At 32.4% G+C, this 25802-nt stretch overlaps 1 protein-coding gene across 1 annotated transcript; it reads right to left on the bottom strand.

The window, feature by feature from the left end:
• LOC129914429 (protein hairless) lies at window positions 1-16942 on the bottom strand. Its single transcript, XM_055993687.1, has 4 exons — window positions 14159-16942; window positions 9981-10133; window positions 7284-9914; window positions 1-5770 (listed from the first exon to the last, which is right to left on the bottom strand). The coding sequence occupies exons 1-4, from the start codon at window positions 15147-15149 to the stop codon at window positions 5742-5744; spliced, it is 3804 nt and encodes a 1267-aa protein (XP_055849662.1). The 5' UTR covers window positions 15150-16942; the 3' UTR covers window positions 1-5741.
• Window positions 16943-25802: the final 8860 nt, after the last annotated feature.

The following is a 25802-nucleotide window of genomic DNA, read 5'->3' as shown; positions in this document are numbered from 1 at the left end:
TATATAATATTATAATTATAATAATAATAATAACTAGTAATGTCTTTTCTGAATAGGAATTTTGGCTATTAGCCCAGCTAAGCTCAAACTGTGTGATTTTATTGATTTTTAGTTATTTTTTGATCTTTAAATTTTTTGTTTCAAGTTTTATAATGTTTGTATGTTTTTTGTTGGTTTGTTTGTAGAGAAAAATAAAATTTGTATGGTATATGTTTAAACCGTTTTGATATATTTAGTTTTTAGCATGGAATAGAATTAACAAATATTTTGTTTTGTTTCTTTTTTTTATAATTTTATCAAAAAATAGTTTTTTGTATTTTATTTTATGACGACAAAATTGGAAAATGAATCTAGTATGAGTTCATATTGGAAGATTTTGAATAAAACGATAAAGGATAGAGAATCTGTGTATGTATAAGTATAATTTGACATATACATATAAAAATCAATGTAAATCTACCACATGTAAGACGGTGTAGGGAACTAACTTCACGGGAATTGCCTTCACATGGGAAATAACACTTCTAGTGGAAATTTTTTCTGGTGTAAAATTTCCCACTTGAAGTGAGAATTGGAAAAGATTTGGAGAAAAAGTTGAGCCGCAGTTTCGAACAATGTTTTTTTTTTATTAAGAACATGCATACCGAGATAACCTATTTGTCTTCGCTTTATTTAAGGCGAGTTTGATTTGTATGTTTTCTTGATAAGTTGTGGACAAAATTAAGAAATAAAAATTGTTCCCTATTCATTCTATGTATAACAAAATTTCCAATTAAATATTGTCCATAATTTAAGATTTGTTTCTAGCTTTTTAGATAATTGGCGGAAAAGGAATTGAGCAGTGCTGATTTTGAATGTGTTTTACATAGTAATCTCTATCTAGTAACAAATTGATATTAATACCTCTTACTTTGAACTCAAAACTTACTTGAACTTTAAATATATGTATGTATTTTCAAATACTTGTTTTTCAATTTATTGCATTTTTCAAGGCAAAAGTGTTAAATTTTGGCAAGCGAAGAATCAATTTCGAGGTGTCAAATTTTATAATCGCGCGATTTTTTTATTTTTAATAGACATCCTAATTTAGTATTTGTGAATTTATAACGGTGTTTAACTCGTTTCAGACTTTTTTTAATTTTTTCCTTTTTTTTACATTTATTTTTCAGAAAATTATTCTCATTTAGCACACAAGTAGAAGACCTCATAACTCAATCATTATTGTAGCATTTGGTTGTTTGCATTTTTTGTTTTGCTTCATCTGCCAAGCTTTATCATATTATCTTAAGGTTCAATGAATAAAATAGCTTTTAAGTTTGATAACAGTCAAGATAAATTGACAAAAACCCTTGAGCAAGTAATTCATATGAAAAAAAAAAACTGAATACATGCCAATAATAAAAAAAATTTCCTCGTAGTCTTAATAAGATTTAAAGTTTAAACCTTATTAAAAGTACAAGATTGGTTCTTATACGAAAAAGTTTTAGATCTTAGCTGAAATCTTTCTTGAATAAGTTCATTTTCAAACGGAACAAAAAAGAAACCTATACGCATAGGACACATATTAGGGGATATATTGCGCAAGATAGATTCCAAAGAACAACAGAAAAGTGATGAAAATTAAATTTTGTTCGGTCTACAACTTTTTTTTTAATTTATTCGCAACTAAAGCTTTGTTATAAAACTTTTTTCAATAAACAGCACTTTATTCCGCAAAAAACATGCCCACTGAAATATGTAACTGTGAACTCAAACTTATTTAAATGAGGTTAAACCTATTGTATTGATCCATAAACCATAACAAAAGCCTTTTTTGGGAACATTGCAAAACAGCATACATTTCCATTTTTGGTAGAAAAAGTCAGTTGAAAGTGCATTCCCGAAAAGTTTTTTTTTTAATCTAATTTAAATAAAAGAAAGTTCTTTTCCGTTTACTGAATAAATACTACACGAATTACTTCAAACATCTTCAAACATGCAACATTTTTGTCTGAGGAATTGTTTTTTTTTTTTTCCAAAAATTTCATTTGCACCAATAATAAAAACTTATGGTGAACTACAAGAGTAATTAAAAGTAAACACGCATCAGTTAACTCCTTATTCGAACTTCATTGTTTCATTTGCTTGGTTTTTGAGCGAGATATTTTTTATTTGTCACTCAGAAGCCAAGCATAGATGAATACAATATTGTGTGTAAAGAAAATTTGTGTCCTAAGCAAATTTAACAGTTTGGTCAGTCAACCCTTCAACAACCAATCGATAATATTTCATTGTGAATTCCAAGTTAAAAAAGTTTTTGTTCATAATAAAAACTCAGAATTCAGAAAGAAATATGAAATCTGTAACGGTTGCTTTTAAACTTGATTTTTTCTAAGATTCTAGAAATCTTCACATTCTCAGAATTGTGAATATAAAAAAACCCAAACTTTTATTTTAAAATTAAATGCAATTAATATTGAACTATAAGGTCTATAAATGGAGTTTCCTTATTAAAAATTTTGTTGAGAAACTTATTGAAGTTTTTTCTTTTAATATTTCAATTTGAAACATAATATTTGTTCTTTTCTCTCTAGAAAAAGTTGATTATAGTTATTCCTTTTCTAGATTAAAAAAAAAAAAAACTTTTTTTGTATTAAAGGGCACATTTGCAGTATTTTTCTGTGAACTTTAAGCTAAATAATTATAAAAGCTTAAAGTCAAGAGAAAACTAAAGCAATATTTTTAGAGGCTCTCATTGGTCAGCAACAAATTTCACCTTACTGACCAATCAAAGCTTCTTAATATTCAGAACTTAACTTCAGGTGGTTTCCGTTGAGTTTCATTAAAACTTCGAACAGTTACTTGATTTGTACGAAATAATAAATATTTCCTAAATATTAAATTTAATGAAAGAACTGTACAAAATAAAATCAATAGATAAATTGATCCCGAAAAAACGTGTCAGATTTTTATTTTAGATTTTCGATATTAATTTCCCACTACGACCCTCAAACCTGCTTCAACTAATATTATTCAAGAAATCCTGGATTTGGATTTAGCGATCCTAGAAACACGATACGAACATAGTCCAACATCTTTTGAGAGCATTTTTTATTCAAAAATAATTCTTTTGTAAAGCAAGTTTAAAAATTGTCAAAAAAAAATAGTATGAAGCAAGTAGTGAAGTGAATTCATACATTTTTTTTTTCAATTTTAAAATTAATTTTGTTCAAAAAAATATATAGGGGGAGTAGATTCACGAGTGAAAGAATTTCATGAATTTCTTTTTCACCACGAAGGTTCACAGGAACGTTCACGGATGCACAAAAAAGAATTGTATGGATTCACTTCACGACTTGCTTCACAAGTATGTACTAGGCTTAATATTGGACTTGGCCTTATATCTTGTATCAAAAGTATAATTATACAGCTCTGGCACCTGAATAGTTTGCAAAACATTATGCTGCTATTACTCCGACACCAAATGAAGCTTAAATGGGTCTTCCAACAGGATAATAACCCAAAAAACACTAGCAGAGCAGCCAGGCAATGGTTTCAAGATACTAAGATTGAGGTCATTAAGTAACCTGCTCAGTCTTTCAGACCTCAATCCCTTCTAGAAACTTTGGGGGGATATAAAAGGAGATGTGTCTTAAGCCAAAACTTATAAAGCGGGAGCTATGAACCGTTGTTGAGCAGGTTTGGTGATCTATAGCACCTCAAAGATCTCATGGACTTTACGACTTCATTGAAGGTCGTTGCGAAGCGGTAGTTAAAAATAACGGTCATGGGAGCGAATACTACCTTTTCTCTAATAAAATACCGTTTAATTGAACTTTTTTCGCCCTTGTTTTATTTAAATTTAATAGAAAAAGAAAATCACTGCTATTATTTTGCTCGCTTAAATTTGAGGCTTATTTTGTTTTTGGATTATTTCTTAGCTTAATAGGAATAAATTAAATTCCATTTTTACTAAAATTTAAATTTTAATGAAACTTAAGGAGTTTTACCTAAAAAAATTTCCAAAATCAAAGCTCTTTTAATGTTTAATGCTTTATTTCAAATATTTTTCAAATCGCTGCTATTTTTTTGCTCGCAGCTGTACATGCAAATTTCTATAGAAAAATTCTATTTTCGAAGGAAACATATCACAAAATAAAATAGCGTCAAAACGTCATAACTTTTAACTCTTCCTTTAACCCGTGCTCAGATAAAAATATATGGAAATTTAAATGGCGTTGTAAAGTTCTTGTGGCTCACTGGAATGTTTAAAATGTATGTTGGGTTATTCTGTTTAACTATTTTTCAGATTTTAGAATATATATAATGGCGTTGAAAACTTCTCACTGGGATTAAAAAGCACCACTATTTAAAGAGAAAAAATAGTCAAAAGAAAATGTTTTCAACAAGTACTGGTTAAAAAAATACGGATCAACCCAACATATCACATCAAATATAATCATAGTTCAACTCATCATGGGCAACTCATCATAAGAAAGGTCATCACAAGGTTCGATTTGAGGAATTTATTTTTTAGTTCACTTTATTTGACACTCGCTAGTGGTTGTTTTTTTATTTTTTTGTTCAATGATTTCTCTTAACGAAATGTTTCTTGTTATAAATTGTCCTCTGATGGAGTGTTGATGATTAGTTGTCCTATGATTAGGGATTAAAATTAAAAAAAAAAAAAAAAAACAATTCTGGTCATATTTATAAATAAAATCCTCATACTAGACCCCAAACTCTTAAATGTTTGTTTTCCAATATCTTATTTGTCATAATAAAATGGGTGTTTCTTGTTACTCTTACTCGTAAATAGTATAAATTCATTCTTTTTTTTAATTTAATTTGTTTTGTTTAAATAATCCTCTCAAAGGCACATCATTGTGTTTTTGTTTGTTAATTCTTAAATTTTGTTTTACCTGAATTAAAATATTTTGTTTCATCATAGTATATGTATTATTATTTTTTCTTCTTTTTGTTGTAAATGTATGTATAAAGTTTAACTATTTTTTGTTTTTGAAATTTCCTTGTTTTATATATAAATTTGATAAGGAAATATTTTGATTTTTTTTGTATTTTCCTCTGTTTCTGTTTCAGTTTGTTTCTGTTTCAGTTTCTATTTTTTGTATGAAAAGCATTTACAAAATATTTAATTTTAAATATATACTATTAAGATCTTAAAAAAATGTAGTTCAATCTAATTTGTTTTTTGTTTCCTTAAATTTCCTTCGTTTTTAAATAAAATTCATTCAGTCTATATAAAAAAAAACCATGAACGGCTGAGATTCTTTTAAGAAAAACATTCTCTTCACATTTATAAAATACATGTTTTTTTTTGTTAAAAAATATTTTCTTCTCGTATTTTTATTTTTTGTTTTTTTTTTTAGCAAATACAATTTAGTAAAAAATATATATATAGTTATAGTTATACACATGAAATAATAATTTATGTTTTCTTAAAAAAAAAATTGTTCCATTTCGCAATTGAAAAAAATCGTTTTATATTTTTAATACAAAATAATTTTATTTTTATTTATGTGTGCTCTTTTGTTTGCTTTTCGTTCTTAGTTTATAACTATACATATACATATATATTGTGTGTGTGCATATATATATATAAAGATATAAATATGTTTGTTTATCATAATAAAATAGTCGTTTTTTTTTTTCGTTTATGTTAAATATTAATAAAAATAGAGTGAATTGTTTGACTTACGTTGCTAAAAAATGGACCCAATGTATCGATCGTTTTTTTTTTTTTAATGTTTTGAAAGGTTCAAAGGGACATCTGAAAATAAAAAAAAAATTTGTTATAAAATTAAAACTATAAAAAATATGTTAAAAATGCGTTAATTTTATTTGGATGGTTGGGGTTAATATAAATATGTAAATACGAGAATATAGTGGGAGATACGCAGACGGTGCTGAGATTTGGAAAGACCACTTTTCCAAACGCTTTAAGACAAAACCACCTAAAAGATGTAAGAACAGCGGTCTCAAAAATCACTTAAAGCTGCGTATGGTCTACTGGCCGATCTTTTTAAAGGAGCTGGAGATGATCTGGTCAGAAGCACACACCAACTCATCCTTAATATACGGTCGGATAAAAGTATGCCCAATCTACATCGGCCAGAACATCACTGAAGCCTTTCATGTCGAGAATGCAATATCCTACTTAAAGCAAATGTACCCAACGTCAAAACCAATTTCATAAAATACTGCATTCACTTGAAAAAGACATTTTGAAAATTAATGGTTTCTTGAGACTGGTTTCTTGTGGTTTCAGTGAGATGAGACAAACTTTTGACATACCAAATTGTGATTTGCTCATTGCAAATGCTCTATCCAACTATCTGGAGCTCATGCTCAGAAATCATTCTCTTGAGACTAAAATAAAACTTTCTGCCTATGCAAGAGAAGGTCAAACAAAGAAATTACACTAGTAAACAAAATTCAATTTTTTTTTTTTTTACAGAAACAAAAATACAATTTTTGGTTTGCTTAGCTGAGATCTGAAGTCAGAATGTATACAACCTTAATCATCCCATACATTGACAAAAGCGGATGAAAATCTTCTAATTTGCTCCGACAGAAAGATTATTCGGATAATGTTCAGTCCAGTATGGATCGGTCCCAATTAATTACTTCCGAAAGAAATAACTGAATAGCGAGTAGGAAATAGATTTCCAAGCCAGAAGGTACATGCAGCAGTATATATTGCCAATCGAGGTGGTTTAAAATAATAACGGTGGTTTTTTTTTTTTTTTGTTCAAAGTAATACCGAAAATATTGTTGGAAATCACGAAAAAAAAATACTGTAGAATTTTCAGCCCTTAATATTAACATTAAGTACCGCCGCATCGCAAATTTCTATTTCCCATATAGTTTACATGGGAAAGATTGTGTTTTTGAGTTTGGAAATTTATAACTTTTTAATGGTTTATCAAAAAGGCTAGATTTAATCATTTTCTTGTATAAAATTGAACGCTCTACAAAAAAGCTCTGATTAATTTTTTTTGGTAAACTGCCCCGTATCGAAGTTATTCAACTATAAAATATAAAATGTAATTTTTTCTTCATTTTTTTTTCAATTTTTTGACGAAACTATTAGGTTTTTCAAAAAATTTGGCAAACTTTTCGAATATTTGTGTTCTATGTTGTGTTTTGGTTTCACAGATCCTTTTATATAACTCTCAAACCCCTAATACTATCATATTAGATTTCTTCAATAAATTCGAATTATTCATTTTTTCAACTAAAAATTATTTTAATTAATTTTCAAAATATAACAGCAATCTTACCTGAACTATGTTCTTCTTTAATACTACTAGTTGATATTCTATCGTCAGTCGTTGGTGGGGATCGATTCATTGATGCGGGAGGTGGTTGTTGTGGTGGTGGCTGCAGTCCCAGCTGGCCCGCCGCTGCTAAATGCATTTGTGCATACGATGAGTGGTGGTGCAAATGCGATGGTGTACTTGCCGCAGCTCCATTATATGGAAAGAAGGGCACTCCTTGTTGTGGAACTGGTCCACCGGCAGCCGACGAAGGCATCATTACAGCAGCAGCACCAGCAGCGGCTGCAGCTGCCGCCGCTGCTGCCGGATAATGATGCATCCACAAAGGATTGCGTAATGCAGCCAATGTCGATACATATGGATGATAATATGGATTTAATTGCGGAATGTATGACGATGATGGTGACGGCGATGGTGACGAAGAGGAATGATGCGGACTCGGTGATCCATTTGGTGGCGGGTACATATAGTAAAGTGATGATGCACTACCACCGCCAAGCGGTGATGAGCGTTGCATCATTGCAGCTGCTGCCGCTTGCTGATGGTATTTACTTACCGCAACGGCTGCAGCCGCAGCAGCTGAGTCTTGAGTTGGCGTTCGCCTGTTGTCCGGTGACGACATCGCTGTTCGCTCTTCTCCTTTGCTATAATTATTGCTATTGCCGGAATTTTTCAAATGCTCACTCAGTCCGGGACTTGGCGATGAAGATGATGGCGACGCAAATTGTCTACGTATGGAGACAGTCTTTTTTGGTACAGTTCTTGGAGTGGACGTTGACGATGATTGCGATGTCATGCCACCTCCTGTCCCACCTCCTCCGCCAGGAGACGGCGACGATTGCATTCCAATGGGTGATGATTCCCTAGGTATGCCACTGTGATTTGTGGTCGCATGCGGCGAATGGGTGCGAAAAATCCCACCACGCAAGTTTTGCTGCTGCTGTTGCTGTTGCTGCTGCTGACTGCTAGGTGACCTCGCACCCTTCAGCTTCGGATGGTATGTATCGCCTACATTATTCGGTGACATTGCACTCGGTGGCGGTACATATTTTGGCGACATCATGTAGGGTGAATAGAAATGGTGGTTGGGCGAGGAATTTGTTAAATTCTCTGACTTCAACTTGTATCCATCGCTTCCCGCTGAAGAGTTGGAATTCTTGGGAGAAGTTAGATACCCATGAGGCGGTGTCAGTCGCGACGAGGAGCTAGCTGTATTGTTGCCATATGATCTATTGCTATGTGCTTCTGGTGGTGAGCGCATACTTCCATAGTCCACATTGGGACTTCGATTTCTTGAATGATGATGATGGATTTCACTAAGCGGCGAATATGGGGGAGATCGTTTTTTGGCACTGCCACTCGTTGAAGATGAATACGGCGATGATTTGCTATTTGTTGTACAGCCTTCGGGTGACTTAGGTGATGCCAGCATCGCTCGCAGGTACGAGGGATCATTATATCCGCCGCCACCGCCGCTTTGATTATTCACCGAATGATGTTCCACTTTAACCCTGCTATTGTTATTCGCATTATTGTTACTATTGCTGGAGTTACTATTGTTGCCGCTGAGTAACGAGTGGATGCTGTAGCTGCTATACAGTCGAGTTGGGGTGTTGTTGGGAATAATATTGCTGTTGTTAGTTGTGGCTACCGTTGGTTCTATGCGGTTGCCATTTGTAACATAATTGTTGGTGTTAGAGGACGGCACCGCCACACCTCGACCTGTTGGAATTGGTGTTAAGGGCATTGTCCCTGTTGCTGGAGAGTTGCCTTTCGCACGACTTCGTTTGCTATTCACTGCTGGCGAGTCTTCCAACGATACTTTTTCAAACTCTCTGAGTATTCTTTTTCGCGGCGAAACATGCTGCTGATGGTAGTGCAGTTCGGATGCTAATCTAGACGATGTCGATGGCATTTGGTGCGATGAATGGGTCTGATGATGACTGTGTGGGTGGTGCTGTGAGCCGTTGCCTCCTCCGCCGCCTCCAATAATTTGTGTTTTTGACAAATGATAGAGACCGGTCGGCAGTCGGTCAAGAAGTTTCTGTATAATCGTTGAGAGCTTAGCTCGGGATTTAAGTCTTTTTTCTCCATTCATTATTCTGTTTTTATCTTTCGTTGTTTTTTGTAGCTGTTGTGGGGTTTCTATTGATTCGGATTTAGATGAGAGCGGTGAAGAAGAAGACGCACCATCTACAGTATCGGAAGATTGTGATTCTGGGGTAGGGGTCTTCGATGAATCTCGTATGGACCCTTCTTTTTCTGTACTTGAATCATCAGAAGATTTCTCTTCATCCATAGCTGTATTGTGTTCGTCTTCGACATCAGCACTTTCATCAGTTTTATTTTCATGAAAATTTTCGTTTTCTTTTTTGACTTTTTTATCAACAACTTCAGCAGCTATGCTACTTCCATTTTTCGCCAGCCTAAATGGTGTTTTACACACAGAATTATCTAAGGGCCGTCGACGTTTTATTCGAGCGCTTTTGAAGCCATCTAGTGAGACTATGGTTTGTTTTGTACGCTTGAAATAAAAACACATTTCCTTTGAGATGCCACGGCGAGGTGTTGATTGCTTCCAGCAATGATCACGTTGCCATGGCGATGACTGTATGGAACTGTTATCATCCGAAACTGAAAAAGAAAAAACAAAGTTGAATGATTGAAGAGGAAAGATAAATGATTTAAAGTGTATCTTACAACTTAATGATGTTGAACTTTCGTTTTTGGGATATGTGGGCGTAACGGTCGAAGATGTGGCCGAAGGCGAACGAAATTGCTTTCGTGGAACAGATATCCAACCGGATTTTTCACCTTCTTTGGCACGAGCCAACTCAAGAATAAATTTTCCATCTGCAAATAAAAATAAAAAGAGTTAATATGATGAACATTCATAACAAACGAAATGCAAATTTGATATCTGAATATACATTCAGAATTTATCTTATAATTTACTAAGTGCATTCATCAAATGATGCACAGATATTATAAAAATTAGAATGATGACCAACGGATCGGATTCCCTATTTGTTAAATGCACTGTTGATATGAATAAAATGATCCATGCCAAAAAATTTTGAATATCTTGCCTTAAAAGATATGCAGGGGACTCGTGAAACCCCATATGTTTCAGATTTGTTACTACACTAACCGAAAAATAAAGAATCTTAGAGTGAGTTTTAATTTCTTTTATAAAATAGTCTTGGTGATATAAATTTAAAAGCATTTAAATGCTGCGTTCTAAATCCACGAATTACAAGAGAAAAGGCAGCCCTTCTGACAGTTACAAAAAACTGCGGAAGAGATATAAAGCTCATGCAGTTATTGTCAAAAGCTTTCCAATACATGAACAGCGAAGCCATGATTATCATTCTAATTTTCAACTGTTAGAAACAGGATTGTGAATTAGTAAATAATCAGAATCCAGTCACCAAACCGTTTGTGATTTCATTTCAATCATATGATCAAAAATTCACATATAAGATTTTGGGAATTAAGAAAAAAATGCTAGTGTCCTAATGCCATAGCCCGATCAATCCAGACATTTTATCAAAGGTTATTTAAGTACAAAATTTTTTGATGCAGTTAGGTTCCTTTGATGGAAGAGAATATAAAACCACAGTTTTACACCAAAATTTGATATGGCGTATCCCCGAAAATGACCCCTGACCCCTAGGTAGTACGGAAAAAGTGATTTCAGTCGAATTTAATAAAATTTTAGTATGTTGTAGTTCATGTGAAGCTCATAACAACTCTCTATGGATGCAACCCCCTTGCCCCAAATAAACCCCCTCCTTAGCCCCCTTCTTACCCCCTTTTTTACCCCATTTGCACCATTTTAATGGGTTGAGTACGATAACTAAGGCGCCCAGAATTGATAACGGTTTTTTCAATTCATTAAAATAACTTGATTTATAAATTAAAATCAAGTGTGCAGTTCTGGCTTTTGAAAATGGTATCATTCATAGCTGTAAGTGTTGCCGTTGTTTTTTAATAATTTTTTAAACTAAATATTTTTTTAGAAAATTGGCCCTCCCACCTAAACGGGAGAGGGGGGTGAGATAAATCACCCCTCCTATAGAAAAAAATTATTGTATTGAACTCCTCTTCAAAAAACCGTTATCAATTCTGGGCGCCTAAGTTATCGTACTCAACCCATTAAAAGGGTACAAATGGGGTAAAAAAGGGGGTAAGAAGGGGTCTAAGGAGGGGGTTTATTTGGGGCAAGGGGGGTTGCATCCATAGAGAGTTGTTATGAGCTTCACATGAACTACAACATACTAAAATTTTATTAAATTCGACTGAAATCACATTTTCCGTACTACCTAGGGGTCAGGGGTCATTTTCGGGGATACGCCATATCAAATTTTGGTGTAAAACTGTGGTTTTATATTCTCCTCCATCAAAGGAACCAAACTGCATCAAAAAATTTTGTACTTAAATTAACTTTGATATGTATATAGTGAAATTTTGTCTAGGATGATCGGGCTACCAGTAATTTTGCCAGAATAACTGTTTTTTGCCAGAATATTGCCGTTTTATTTTTCGTCATACATATACACACATAAATGTAGGTGTTCTGTAATTTTTTTAATAATAGCAAGCCACTCGAAATGAATGATCGTGCTCGCTCATTCTTTACCAATATGACAAAAGCATTTGACAGGTTGTGGGGCATAAGTAGATCAATCAAAATCGATTAATAGAATATTTTAAAAATCGATCCTCAAAAATTGCCTCGATCGATACTAAATTTAAAACTCATTTTCTGAAAAATCAAGTTTTTTTTTTTAATTGGGACAATTTTCAAGTATGTGAGTCATAAATGTATTTAGGTACTAGAAAATTATGTTTCAAATTAGAATCCATCGATTTAGCAACAAAAACCAAAAGAAAATCTAATTTTATTCAACAATTCAAATGTAGGTCGAATTTAAAATCGCGATATTTTTACAAAATTTTGATCTTTGAAGTTCAAACACAAAACTTGCATTGATGATTTAGTTTGAAGAGTAATCTTTTGACGGGAATCTCTATAGTTCATTTAAAATATACTACATGCAAGCAGCTGTGGTAATCCTGATAACCAGGATTTTTAATAAAATTTGTAAATCCAATCCACGATTGGGCCGCACAAACTTGCCTTATAGTTTAGGTTGGCTACATTTTAAAAACTTTTCGTATAAACTCAAATCAAAAAAGGAGACATTTTAAGTCTTTTTTTTTTTGCGGATTTAAAAAAAAAAATAGATAAATAAATTTGTGACACGACACCCTATGAAAGAGCAAGACCTAGTGACTGACAACTCTCAACCAATCTTGGGTGCGTGTAATTCCCTTCAATTAACTGCAAAGATGCACTTTTTCATGACAATGATACTCCTGAAGGCTTTGTCAATTTCAAGAGGCAGTACACCTGAAAAAAATATTTTTAGGTGGTGGAGGCTGGGGTATGAACACAACTATTGCACCCAAATGTGGCATAAGAGGCATTTTCAAATGCCCCATACGGAAATTCCCCACGTGGGGCAATTGAAATGTGACCAGTATAACATAAAGACTGTTAAGGATGGTGGGGCTAGTATTCTTGTTTGGGGATGTTAACTGAGAAGGAAATGCCTTTAAAGTGGACGTTTCAATAGGATAACGTTCCAAAACATAAGACTTAAGTCTGTGAAACAATGGCTATGCGTCCAAGAAGTCGGTGTTATGGAATTGCCAGGCCAGTTCCCAGATCTGAATCCTATTGAGGACTTGTAGAGTGACGTGGGAAAAGCGATTAATAGATCTGATACCTCAAATTTGGACAAACTTTGGCAGGAATTTCGACTAGTACCTGTTGAACGTTTTTGGAGTCTTGTTTCGTATATTAACCGCCGGTTTTATGCTGTGATTAACAAGTAGGGTTACCCAACCAAATACTAGTTATTTTCTTTTAATCGTGTTAAAATTTTTGTTAATTTGTGTTTGTTTTAAGGAAGTGTGCTATTTATTTTGTCCTAAAAAACTTGAACTGTATTAATGATTTTGTTGTTATTTTTTGTTTAAGAATTCAATGTACTTAATTTCTTTTTTTAATAAATCAAATATATCTGTGTTCTTACTTCCTCATTAATAAAACAGCTCTTTGACGTTAAAAAAGTGCGAAAAACTTTCATTTTATAAATTTTAGGGTACATGTGCTATTTATTTTGTCGCCACTGTATAACAATTCCCATGTATAGGTGCAACATTTGAAAACAAACAAAATATAAAAGAAAGATTTAAATGAAATTAACATTTAAATGACAGCATTGTAAAGAAGAAAATTAATTTTATAATACAAATTCTATATACTACTGAAATCAGTAAAGTAGAAGACTAAGCACTATATTTAATTGGACTTGTTATATTATTGATTTAATATAGCTTCTTACGGCCTTTAGTCCATAAAAAAATTAGGGTTTCGTCCCGGTGGAGCTCACTTGGACACATCAGTTGACTTATCGTGAGACACCTTGTCAATAAGCAAATTTTGTTTATATTCAACTCAACTTACGTAGGACAACATTGTAGCCCGTTAGCTTTGAGTTCGTTTAAAAAACTTAACGAGGCATATTCATAGTCGTTTTAAAACCCCAGTTTATTTTAGACTGGGATTTATCCAATGTTGAATTGAATAGGATAAACTCCAGTCTTTTTAGGAGCAACTTAGACAGCGTCTATGAATATGGCCCAAAGAAATTAATAAAATGTTAGAGGCAGAGTTTGGAGATCGCGAGTGCTATAAAAACAATCGCATCTTAGAAGTTCAAAAAATCAAAGGGTGCATTTTTTCTTTTAAAGATTTAAATTTTTAATGATCCTAAGAGTTTGCAATTACAGAGACATAAGCTTACCTTTAAAAAATTGCAACCTTCCACCGATGCCTGATCTACTGCTATCACCACTTGTCGTTCCTGCTCCTCCTCCTGCTGCTGCCATTGACAACGACGATGATGATGTTGCTGATGAAGTAGTTTGTATCCTGCCAACAACAACATCACTGTCCATACTACCACCGCCACCTTTATTACATCCCGAATAATCCAATCCTCCTCCATTTATATTTTCAACCGGTTCAACTTTTATCCGTGAAGAAATTGCACTACCGCTGCCATGTCTGTTCGATATTGTTGTTGTAATCGTCGTCGCCCCCGATGTTGATATCGTCGTTCCATTATTATTATTATTGTTGTTATGATGATAATGATGTTGTTGTTGTTGATTACTGTTACTGCTACTATTTGTCGAATGAATTGGATTAGCTCGACTAACGTGTATTCTACTATCAGTTACAGCCGCCACTATATTAATTCCTGATGACGACAAAGATGATGATGATGATCCCCCAGCAGAACTTGCACTAGTTGCAATAGTTGCTGCTGCAATAATTGATGACGACGACAATAAAGATGATGAAGACGACGAAGAAGAACAACTATTATTCAATGATGTTGTAGATGATGTACTAATAATGGGAGTAGTATTATTTGTTGTTGTTGTAGAAGAAGAACCATTTAAACCATTCTTAATCGGTTGTTGTTGTATTATTGCTGTTGTTGCATTTATAATTGAATTATTATTATTATTATTCTCATTGTTCATTTTCGTAGAACATATTGTTTCATCGTCATTTTTATGATTTTTCTTTTTTGATGATGGTGCATTAATTGCTAAAATATTAGATGATGATAATGATCGTTTAGTTGTTAAAGACAATGACGAGGAAGAAGAAGAAGAAGAGGCAACTATTGCTGATGCAGCAGCAGTTGCAAATGGTGTAGAATTAATAGCAATATGATGTTGTTGTTGATGATGACGGCGTTGAATAAAATCTTCAATTTTCATTTCTCAATTTCATTTCGATTTTATTTAATATATAGTTCCAATTCTCTAGGATACAAGATTCTTTTTGCATCATCATAATCTTAATTGAAAGTGAGAAGAAGCAATATTTTCATATTTCTATCGTGTTTTTAGTAGGAACCAAAATTGTGTATAGTTCGAAGCGAGTGATTTGTCCTCGTTCGTTTCCGTTGTTGGTATTGTCTTATTCTTTTACTTCCTTTCTAGGTTTTGTAATACAACCAACAAAAAGGGGATTCATTCAAGTGGGTGCACATTTGAATGGTGGTTGATTTTTTTTTGACGATGAGACAACCCATATGATTACCGAGACTTCTATTCTCTTCGTCACCTGGTTTTAGCAACAAGAGATTAATTCTAATGGCTTTTTCCCAGATGGTGGTTATATTGAGTGGAGAGATGGTGTTTTTTAATAAATGCACACCCCACAATAATATAGCAAATAGGAATGATTTTTTGTTGAGCCAACAAACAACCTACGAAACAGAGAGGCTTTTTGACAAAAAAAAAAAAAAAAAAGAGCAGTAGCAAGTTGGAGGAAATTAAAAAAAAAATTGTAGGTAAACCAGCGGTGTTGACGGCACAGGCAAAAGGCAATTGAAATGAAACACACGAACGTGTTCCGATTTCACAGTGTTCTCGCGCGACAGTAGTTTGCCTCTTCTACTAGTTCATTCACACCCAGTGGTCCCCAAGTACGAAGACGAAGTCAATTCAACTGCCATTTTGTTTTATACGAGATGTGTTGAGTGCGGTTGTCTTGTGTGTCAGTGTTGTAAATGAACTGAATTGAATGTAGAATAAACTCTACTTCCTCTCTCTCTCTATCTCCTCACACAGTTCCACCACACACACACGCACACTTTTCCAACAAAGTTTCAACCCTTTTTTTAGTATGTCGATTTAATTAGACAAATTATTCAAATCAAAATATTCAATTCACATTCTCTTCAACATAATCATGTAATTCCTCTCAGAGAGAACTATGGCGGCACAACATTAGCATTAACAAAAAATTAGTAGCAGTATTTTTTTTTGACTTTTCAATGATTTACAGTTTTACACTACCTACTCGAAAGCAAAACAAAATAATTATGCTTTGATCTGTCAAATGGGAGTAAATGAATACGAAAGAGGTATCACAATTTTATAAAACCAATGAGTAAGAGGGAGATAGGTTGAGTTTTTTTTTCGAATCCAATATGAGCACGACACTGAAAATTTCCCTTTTTTTTTTCTCTTGCGGGTGTTTTTTTTTTCTTCTTTCAATTCACTTTAATTACTCGGGGTAATTTTTTTTTTTTTTTATTTGATAAAATTTATAATTATAAACAATTTATAGAGGAAAATTCGTTAATTCAAACACATTTTATTCGTTTTTGTTAGTATTAAAGTATACAAACAAAATGTATATAAAAAACTGCACTGAGAAAAGGGGATAATTTTTTGATCATTTCTTTTAAAAAAGACTTTTTTTTTATTGTATACTGTCGCCTTTCGTCGTCTTGATGTGGATCGAGCGAAATTTTGTACTATTGGGGGAAATTTTAGTATATTTTATTGAGAATGAAAAAATTTCAAAAATTGTTTATGTTCGGGTATGGAAAAAAACACACGAAAAACAATTACAATTAAGTTTAATTGGGTATTTAAATTAATAAAATTGTATATATTTTGGGCGATGAGTTGAACAAATTTGTGTTAAAAAATTTTATAGAAAAAGTGCCCGCACGTAAAAAAAACCCAAGAATGCAGCACATAGAAAAATTATACTAAAAAAAATATTTTAACTCGGGATAAGATGGAACATACATACTGGGCCAATGGTCATATATATGAATGTGTAGATGTGTGTTAGTTCCATTTCTCAAGTTGGTTCTTTTCTATCAAATAGAAGAAGACAGTATAGGTTGATTTGGATAATATATATATTGGTCTCTGTTTAGCGCCCATTGAAGAAAGTTTTTATCACGTAAATGCGGTGCTCGGTATATCGTGGGAAAATACCTTGGAGCGTGGGAAAATTGGGATTTTCTCATGGGAATCTGGCTGAAATGTCTTATTTAAATGGAGAAAAATATCCCAAGTTGGAGGATATTTTTTTTTTATGTGGGATAGTTGGAAATGGGATTACAATGGGAAGTGCTCATGATGAAAGGACATTTTAAAAAAATGTTTTTTTTTTTGTCAAAATAATTTTTAGAAAAATTATTCTTTATTAAATAAAAATGGAAAATGAATAGGATTTTTTGATTTCCATACGCTTCGTTCATATTTTGCAACGACATATTTCAAGGGCTGAACTATCAGCGTAGCGTAAAGGTATAACTACAACGGCCACTTTTTGCAAAAAGTCAAAAAGTGAACATTTTCAAACTCATTTTTGGATAGTTTTTCCGAGCGCGAAATTTGAAATAATGATGCAGAAATCTTAGTTTTTGGTTTCAAAAATAATTTGTGTAGTTTTTAGCGCTAGAAAAAAATAAAAAAAATTTACTTTTCGTCGGCGTAAGGGCCTGGCTACACAGTGTTGTGCCCAATCACGTTCCAATTCACATTTTATAGGAACAAACGTCAAAAAGAGGAAAATCCTCACCCCCCTTGCCAACAAACTGACTGGTTAGGCGATTGAAAAATCACCGTGTAGCCAGGCACTAAAGCAAAATTGTTCTAAGTGCCTGGATACACAGTGATTTTTCAATCGATTGAAAAATCACATGCGGTGGCTACACACTGTTGTGCCCAATCACGTTCCGCTTTTACATTTTCTAGGAACAAACGTCAAAAAGAGGAAAAATTTAGCAATGGAACTGTACTGCCCTCAGAAAATTCAGTTCCCTTCGTGAGCATCTTCCCCCTTCACTCCTCATCCCTTTTGCCTACAAACTCACTGCTTAGGCGATTGAAAAATCACCGTGTAGCCAGGCACTAAGGTCCAATTTATTCACACTCCATTAAATTTAAAGTCGCCATTAAAAAAGGGAAATTTTAAAATTTGTATGCGATTTGACAGTTTTATAATTTTTAATGGAGCCTTTAAAAATAATGGAGAGTGAATAAATTGGGCCTAACCCGACAAACAATTTTGGTTCTATAAAGCTTTACAGATGCAATTGTTGCTTCTGTAAAGCATTATAGAAGCAAAATTGTTAGTAGGGAAGTCACAAAAAACAAATTTTACAGGGGACGATTTTTAAGTTTCAAATTGGTTTAAAGCGACATTTTTCTGCTCGATCGCCATTCAAGTTATGTATGTTTTTAATAAAATTTGTTCTTTTCTCTTGAATAAACCATACAAGTTTACCTCATTAAGCCTAGTACGCAGATCGCGCTAAAATTTATCTTTCATACAAATTTCCTCCAAAGATAAATTTTAGCGAGGATTTTTAGCCAGGTAGTACGCAGTTCACGCGCTAAATTCGAATTCTCATCTACTACTTTTGCAATAAGTCTCCACTCAATTTAGCTCGCGAAATAATGCTCAGCGCATTTTTTCACAGATAAATGTTGACATTTTTGTGGTTGTTGTTGTTGGTGCAAGGAATAAGAGGCAAAAAAAACCTTGGAATATATAAAAGAAGAGGAATAAAACAAAATGAGAGCGTAAAAAAGGTATTCTGCAGGTAAAAAAAATATGTAATGTAATATTGAATGTAAGCTGGTATAAGTAAATGAAAATGTGATTCAGTCGTTATTTTTAAATTTAAATTTATCTTGGCTTTTAGCGTACGCGTGTAGAGATAAAAATTGTCGAGATAAAATTTAGTTTAGCGCGATCTGCGTACTGGGCTTTACTGGGTGCATACTATTTTTAAATATTTTTTAAAACTAAAAACTCAAAATTGGTCATAGAACACTTCCTATTATACAAGTACGCACTTTCCTTAAAAAAAAAGTGGACTTAGAACAAAATATGATGGGACTTAGAACAATCAAGAATACTCTGAAGGCTACTTACCTGTGTTTATTGTTCTATGTCCCATTAAATTATATTATCTGCTGAAAAGAAATTTTTTAGACAAAAACGGTTTTCAAATTTGAAAAGAGCACCCTTATACTGTTTCCACCTACGCTAAATCCGAGATTTAGCTGAGTAGATTTAGAATAAATCTCGAGATTTATTTTAAATCTACTTCGCTAAATCTCAGATTTGGGTTCATCTACCCTAAATCTAAAATTTCCACCTACTTTCAATCCGAGATTTAGAATAAAACTCGAGATTTATGCTAAATCTACTTCGGTAAATCTCGGATTTAGGGTAGGTGGAAACGTAGTATTAAATTAGTAATACAACGTTTCCTACCCTAAATCCGAGATTTAGCTTAGTCGATTTAGAATAAATCTCGAGATTTGTTCTAAATCTCATTCGCTAAATCACGGATTTTGCGTTCACATACCCTAAATCCAAGATGTTCACCTACTTTCAATCCGAGATTTAGCATAAACCTCGAGATTTATTCTAAATCTACTTAGCTAAATCTCGGATTAAGGGTAGGTGGAAACATAGTAAAAAAAACATAAAACTGCATTATTATCTCATTTTCGGTAAAATGTTGATTTAGAACAATTTTGCTTTACACCGAAGTATTGTAAATTTCCCACTTTTTCACTTTTTAGGTAATTGTAGTTTAAGGCTTAAGCCTTATACTAGGCCTTAAAGCCTAGTATGAAGCTGAAGCGAAATTTTCCATACAAAATTTCGTTAACGAAATCTTGAACTAAATTAAATTTGTTTTGTTTTTGCTTTTAAACTTATTTTCTGATGTTTTGCTTGATATTTTTATTTGTATTTTTATTATTTTTACTTTGGTATAATAGCTGTGTTCCTTTGGCCTTAAGTATCTACTGCAAAGTACTTCTGGTTGTGTTCAACTCCATTTCTTCTACAGAAAAAATGTCTTTGAATGGATTCAGAAGTACTAAAAAGTACTTTGCTGAGCCCAAACGAACTCAGCCAATAAACGTACGTAAGGTATTTTTTTGTTAACATGTTCGCTGTTGACTTTGGAGACTTCTAAATTTTTCGTTTCGCTTCAGAAGCGTACTTAGCTTTAAAGGTATACCAACCCCATGTCAAAGTCAAAATAATAAGAATACAAATAAAAAAATCCAAGAAAAAACATCAGAAAACATGTACTAAAACAAAAAAAAATAAATTTCGTTCAAGATTTCGCTGTGCTATTTTCTTATGTAAAATTTCGTTTCGCTTCAGCTGCTTTAAATTTATAAAATGATAAAAATTTACCTGTGCTATTCCACTACTACCAAATGTGTTTAGAGCTTAAGACTAACCATATCGTGGGAAAATCCCCAAGAGCGTGGGAAAAATGGGATTTTCTTATGGGAACCTGTGATATCGCATGCGGAAAAATATCCCATAATGGAAGAAATTTTAATGGGATATTTGAATTGGATTCGTAATAGTAATCACCGAGTAAGATAAATTTTAAGTTTTTTTGTTAATGTTTTAAAGCGTTAACTTAAATAAACAACTGATGGAATATGAAAAAATGTTGAGAAAAAAAATTCTGGTTCTTGCACCATGTGCCATACTGTTGTGGCATTTGTTCATTGTGTTGAGATTGAGACTAGTTTATCGTGGGAAAATTCCTTTGAGCGTGGGAAAAAAGGGATTTTCTTATAGGAATCTGTGATAATTCTTACGAAAAAAAAATCCCATGTTGGAAGAAATTTTTGTGGAAAATTTTAGTTGGATTGTCTAAATGCTGAGCACTAAGAGTATTCTGTGGGGTAGGGTATTTTTTGTAATTTTTTTTATGTTTTATTTAAGATGTAGCTACATGTAGGTAGGTAATTTTAATTTTTTTAAAGGATTTACACATTTCAATTCTTTTTTCAAAAATGAAGCGATTTAGGGTGAAGATGCGTAGCGGACATTAAACGTGCATGCAACCACAGAACTTCATATAGAACATCAAAACGCGTAAATGTGGTCAACGGTGATTTATTTGGGGTCTATTTGGAGCTAAAAACTAAAAAAATATATTTAAAAATATTTTTTCTAATTCATTATACTTTTTGTTAATATATATGTAGGTACAAAAGTTTTTTAGGCTGGTCAAAAAAATTTAACATACAAATTATGGTCTATCGCAAAAAAAAATCAACGAAAAGCATTTTAATAAGTCGTGCCTCGTGCTGCCTTAAGGGCCAGTTGTACAAATATTTAATCCGTGGTTCAACAACTTTTATCTTCTGAAAAATAGATTCTTAGCACTGGTTCTAGGTTCATATAGGTCTAAATAGCTAAATTCATCCTTGAACCAAGGTTGATCCACTGCTTATCCGCCGAAATCGGTAAGTTAAATTCCTGATCCGAACTGAACCATGTTTATACAACTGGGCCTAAGAAAAATTCATAAGAAGTTTAAAAAATTGGGTAAAATTGATAAAAGGTTGGTCGTATACAAAAATTGAATTCAGTTATGCGATGCCCTCTCTGAAGTTGAATATTTCTGAATTAGATCCACAGGAGATAATTTTTGTCATGTTGACGTGTCTTAGCAAGAAATGTCTTGTGGAGGGGCTCGCTATTTCTTGTTATGATTCAATGTTTGACAATCGTGTCTTCTATTTTGTCTGAACACCAATGTCTTACATCGAATTTGACAGATGTATTTTTAAGGCTTGACCACACCGGAGGGTACTTGCGGTAGCGGTACCGGTAATTGTATGAAAAAAAATTCCAAACTGACACATCAACGTTCAGATGTGGAATTATTTTCATACAATTACCCGTACCGCTACCGAATGTACCCTTCGGTGTGACCAAGCCTTTAAGTGAAAACTTCTTTAGTATCGTAGTGATTTGAAACACGATGAAACGAAAAAGCGACATGAACAATCAATTGATTATAACTTTTTTGTTTTAAAGGATAGATGAATGAAATTTATACTGTAGATAGGTAATAGAATAAACTATAATTGTACAAAATTTCATTAATTTCATATTCAAAATCTTGAGATAACGGTGAAAAGACGATCTTTTTCTAAACACGTTATATCTTTTGTTCTAGAGCACATACAAATTTGAATTAACTTTAATACGCATCATAATAATATCACCTTTCATTTGATATATCATACTTCACACATAGCGATAGGTGCTCTAGAAGAAACACCAGCTTTATTTAAAAAACTTCAAAATTACCATAAAACACCTGTGGAGATTTGTTGTCACCAGTGTAGGAAGTACCGTAATTTCAGTTTGAAATTTCTACATGGTTGGCTTTGAAAAGTTCTTACTTTTTTTGTAGGCATCGTAAAAATATGATTGAAGTGTCATATAAAAGGTGCAATAATAAGCTTTCAGATCATATAAAATTTATTTTAAGTTGTCATAAAAAAATGGATTTAATGATGTTAGCAAAAAAAATATTGGTTTTTTTGTTATCAATTAAAAAAGTTGATAAATTCAGGGTTAATCCAATACTGTGTCACTTAACTGTATCTTAATTTAAGTCGGAATGTTTAAAAAATAATTGACGAATGGTTAATGTTTCATAAATTAATTTATCAAGTCCAGCCACGTAAAAACAAAAAGTTAAGAGGTTTTTTAGAAAAAAGTAGTTTGGTTTTTTGTTAATTTCTCAAAAATGACAAGATATTTTTGGATTCGGTTTTCTGATTTTATTTAAAAACAAATAAGAGCATGGAATTTTAATTAAATTATTATTTAATTACATAAAATTTTGAAAAAAAAAAAATAGTTTGAATTTTTTTTTGCAAATTTTTTCTCAAATTTTAATTTTGAAAATTAATTTTTCAAACACTGAGCCAAGAAATGGCTTTATTTATTTATTCCAAAAAAATGTAAGTTATTTGTTTAATTAAGTTTGTTTTATTTGTTATAGGTCGTTTCAAATCAAAAGTCCCATGGAAAATTGAGCAAAAATAAAAAAAACTCGTTCGCTTACTGGAAGGAAGCATTTATGAGGCAGCTGAACTTTTTCTAAAATTACGATAAAATAATGAAGAACAGTTCTTGAAATCCCTATTTTAATTAATTGATGCGTCTGTGAGATTCACTAAGGCCCAATTTATTCACTCTCCATTATTTTTAAAGGCTCCATTAAAAATTATAAAACTGTCAAATCGCATACAAATTTTAAAATTTCCCTTTTTTAATGGCAACTTTAAATTTAATGGAGTGTGAATAAATTGGACCTAAGTAAGCCTCAGAAAGCGGAGGCAAGTCTCCCGGGCTTGCATCACTCCATATCCGCGGACATTACAAAAAAACATACAATTATTTAATTATTTATCATTTGAAGGCAGTTGGGATAACTTTGCCGAAGATATTGTTATAGGACTAGGTGAAGATGGACCAGAAATGTCCAGTTTACATCATAGCAATTCATAACTTAAAATTCTATTCACATCTTTTCATTTGTATAATTGGGCAGTAAATATCTTATTTTTATTTTTCAATTATTTTGGAGTCGTCACCATAGAAATCATTAATAAACAAATTCAGATTTTTCGTTTGTTGATTTTTTTCTCTAGCATTTCTTTTATTCAAACAAGCATGATTTGTTGTTATTTTTTAGTTGATTTGTCGCAATGAGCCAATAAAATTGAGTTTTTTGTTTATTTGCTCTCAATTTTATTGGAAGGGAGAAAATAAACTCTGAGTCAGGACTTTTGATTTGAAACGACCTAGGTCGTTTCAAATCAAAAGTCCCATGGAAAATTGAGCAAAAATAAAAAAAACTCGTTCGCTTACTGGAAGGAAGCATTTATGAGGCAGCTGAACTTTTTCTAAAATTACGATAAAATAATGAAGAACAGTTCTTGAAATCCCTATTTTAATTAATTGATGCGTCTGTGAGATTCACTAAGGCCCAATTTATTCACTCTCCATTATTTTTAAAGGCTCCATTAAAAATTATAAAACTGTCAAATCGCATACAAATTTTAAAATTTCCCTTTTTTAATGGCAACTTTAAATTTAATGGAGTGTGAATAAATTGGACCTAAGTAAGCCTCAGAAAGCGGAGGCAAGTCTCCCGGGCTTGCATCACTCCATATCCGCGGACATTACAAAAAAACATACAATTATTTAATTATTTATCATTTGAAGGCAGTTGGGATAACTTTGCCGAAGATATTGTTATAGGACTAGGTGAAGATGGACCAGAAATGTCCAGTTTACATCATAGCAATTCATAACTTAAAATTCTATTCACATCTTTTCATTTGTATAATTGGGCAGTAAATATCTTATTTTTATTTTTCAATTATTTTGGAGTCGTCACCATAGAAATCATTAATAAACAAATTCAGATTTTTCGTTTGTTGATTTTTTTCTCTAGCATTTCTTTTATTCAAACAAGCATGATTTGTTGTTATTTTTTAGTTGATTTGTCGCAATGAGCCAATAAAATTGAGTTTTTTGTTTATTTGCTCTCAATTTTATTGGAAGGGAGAAAATAAACTCTGAGTCAGGACTTTTGATTTGAAACGACCTAGGTCGTTTCAAATCAAAAGTCCCATGGAAAATTGAGCAAAAATAAAAAAAACTCGTTCGCTTACTGGAAGGAAGCATTTATGAGGCAGCTGAACTTTTTCTAAAATTACGATAAAATAATGAAGAACAGTTCTTGAAATCCCTATTTTAATTAATTGATGCGTCTGTGAGATTCACTAAGTAAGCCTCAGAAAGCGGAGGCAAGTCTCCCGGGCTTGCATCACTCCATATCCGCGGACATTACAAAAAAACATACAATTATTTAATTATTTATCATTTGAAGGCAGTTGGGATAACTTTGCCGAAGATATTGTTATAGGACTAGGTGAAGATGGACCAGAAATGTCCAGTTTACATCATAGCAATTCATAACTTAAAATTCTATTCACATCTTTTCATTTGTATAATTGGGCAGTAAATATCTTATTTTTATTTTTCAATTATTTTGGAGTCGTCACCATAGAAATCATTAATAAACAAATTCAGATTTTTCGTTTGTTGATTTTTTTCTCTAGCATTTCTTTTATTCAAACAAGCATGATTTGTTGTTATTTTTGAGTTGATTTGTCGCAATGAGCCAATAAAATTGAGTTTTTTGTTTATTTGCTCTCAATTTTATTGGAAGGGAGAAAATAAACTCTGAGTCAGGACTTTTGATTTGAAACGACCTATAGAATAGTTAGCAACAGAAATGAACTAACCAGACTTGTGGAGCTATTGGAAGCAAATTCGAATGCTTATTTCCAATAAATAATACTCTCTCCAATAAATAATTCTATCGACTACATTATTCACTGACACTTTAAAATAAACTTTTTTTTTTATTGCAATACAATTTTTATTTGACTGAAAATGTCCAACAACGACGTTCTTTTTAATAAAAAAGTATGATGAGAAAAATCTATCGGGAAGAAATTTGGAATTGATGGAAAATTTGATACATAGCAAAATTTTTGACATCCATAATACCGAGTTTATCAAAAGAACTATTCACAATAGATCTCAAATATAGCAAAGACACAGTTTATCAAAAATTTTGATAAGTCGATCACGGTAATACCGATCATTCATTTTGTTGATAAATATGAAATATCGTGTTGATATTTGACATTTCCGGTTATTTTTTTATAATTATAATCGGCCCT

Source organism: Episyrphus balteatus, chromosome 3, assembly GCF_945859705.1.
Source record: "Episyrphus balteatus chromosome 3, idEpiBalt1.1, whole genome shotgun sequence".
In the NCBI taxonomy this organism is placed as follows: Eukaryota; Metazoa; Arthropoda; class Insecta; order Diptera; family Syrphidae; genus Episyrphus; species Episyrphus balteatus.
This window is presented reverse-complemented; position numbering and strand designations above follow the sequence as displayed.

Coding starts and splice junctions, on each gene's coding strand:
- LOC129914429 (XM_055993687.1), bottom strand. CDS start 15,149: ATGAAAATTGAAGATTTTATTCAACGCCGTCATCATCAACAACAACAT. Junction 10,134..14,158: donor AAGGTTGCAATTTTTTAAAG/GTAAGCTTATGT, acceptor TTTTATTTGCAG/ATGGAAAATTTATTCTTGAG. Junction 5,771..7,283: donor TAAAGAAGAACATAGTTCAG/GTAAGATTGCTG, acceptor TTTTATTTTCAG/ATGTCCCTTTGAACCTTTCA.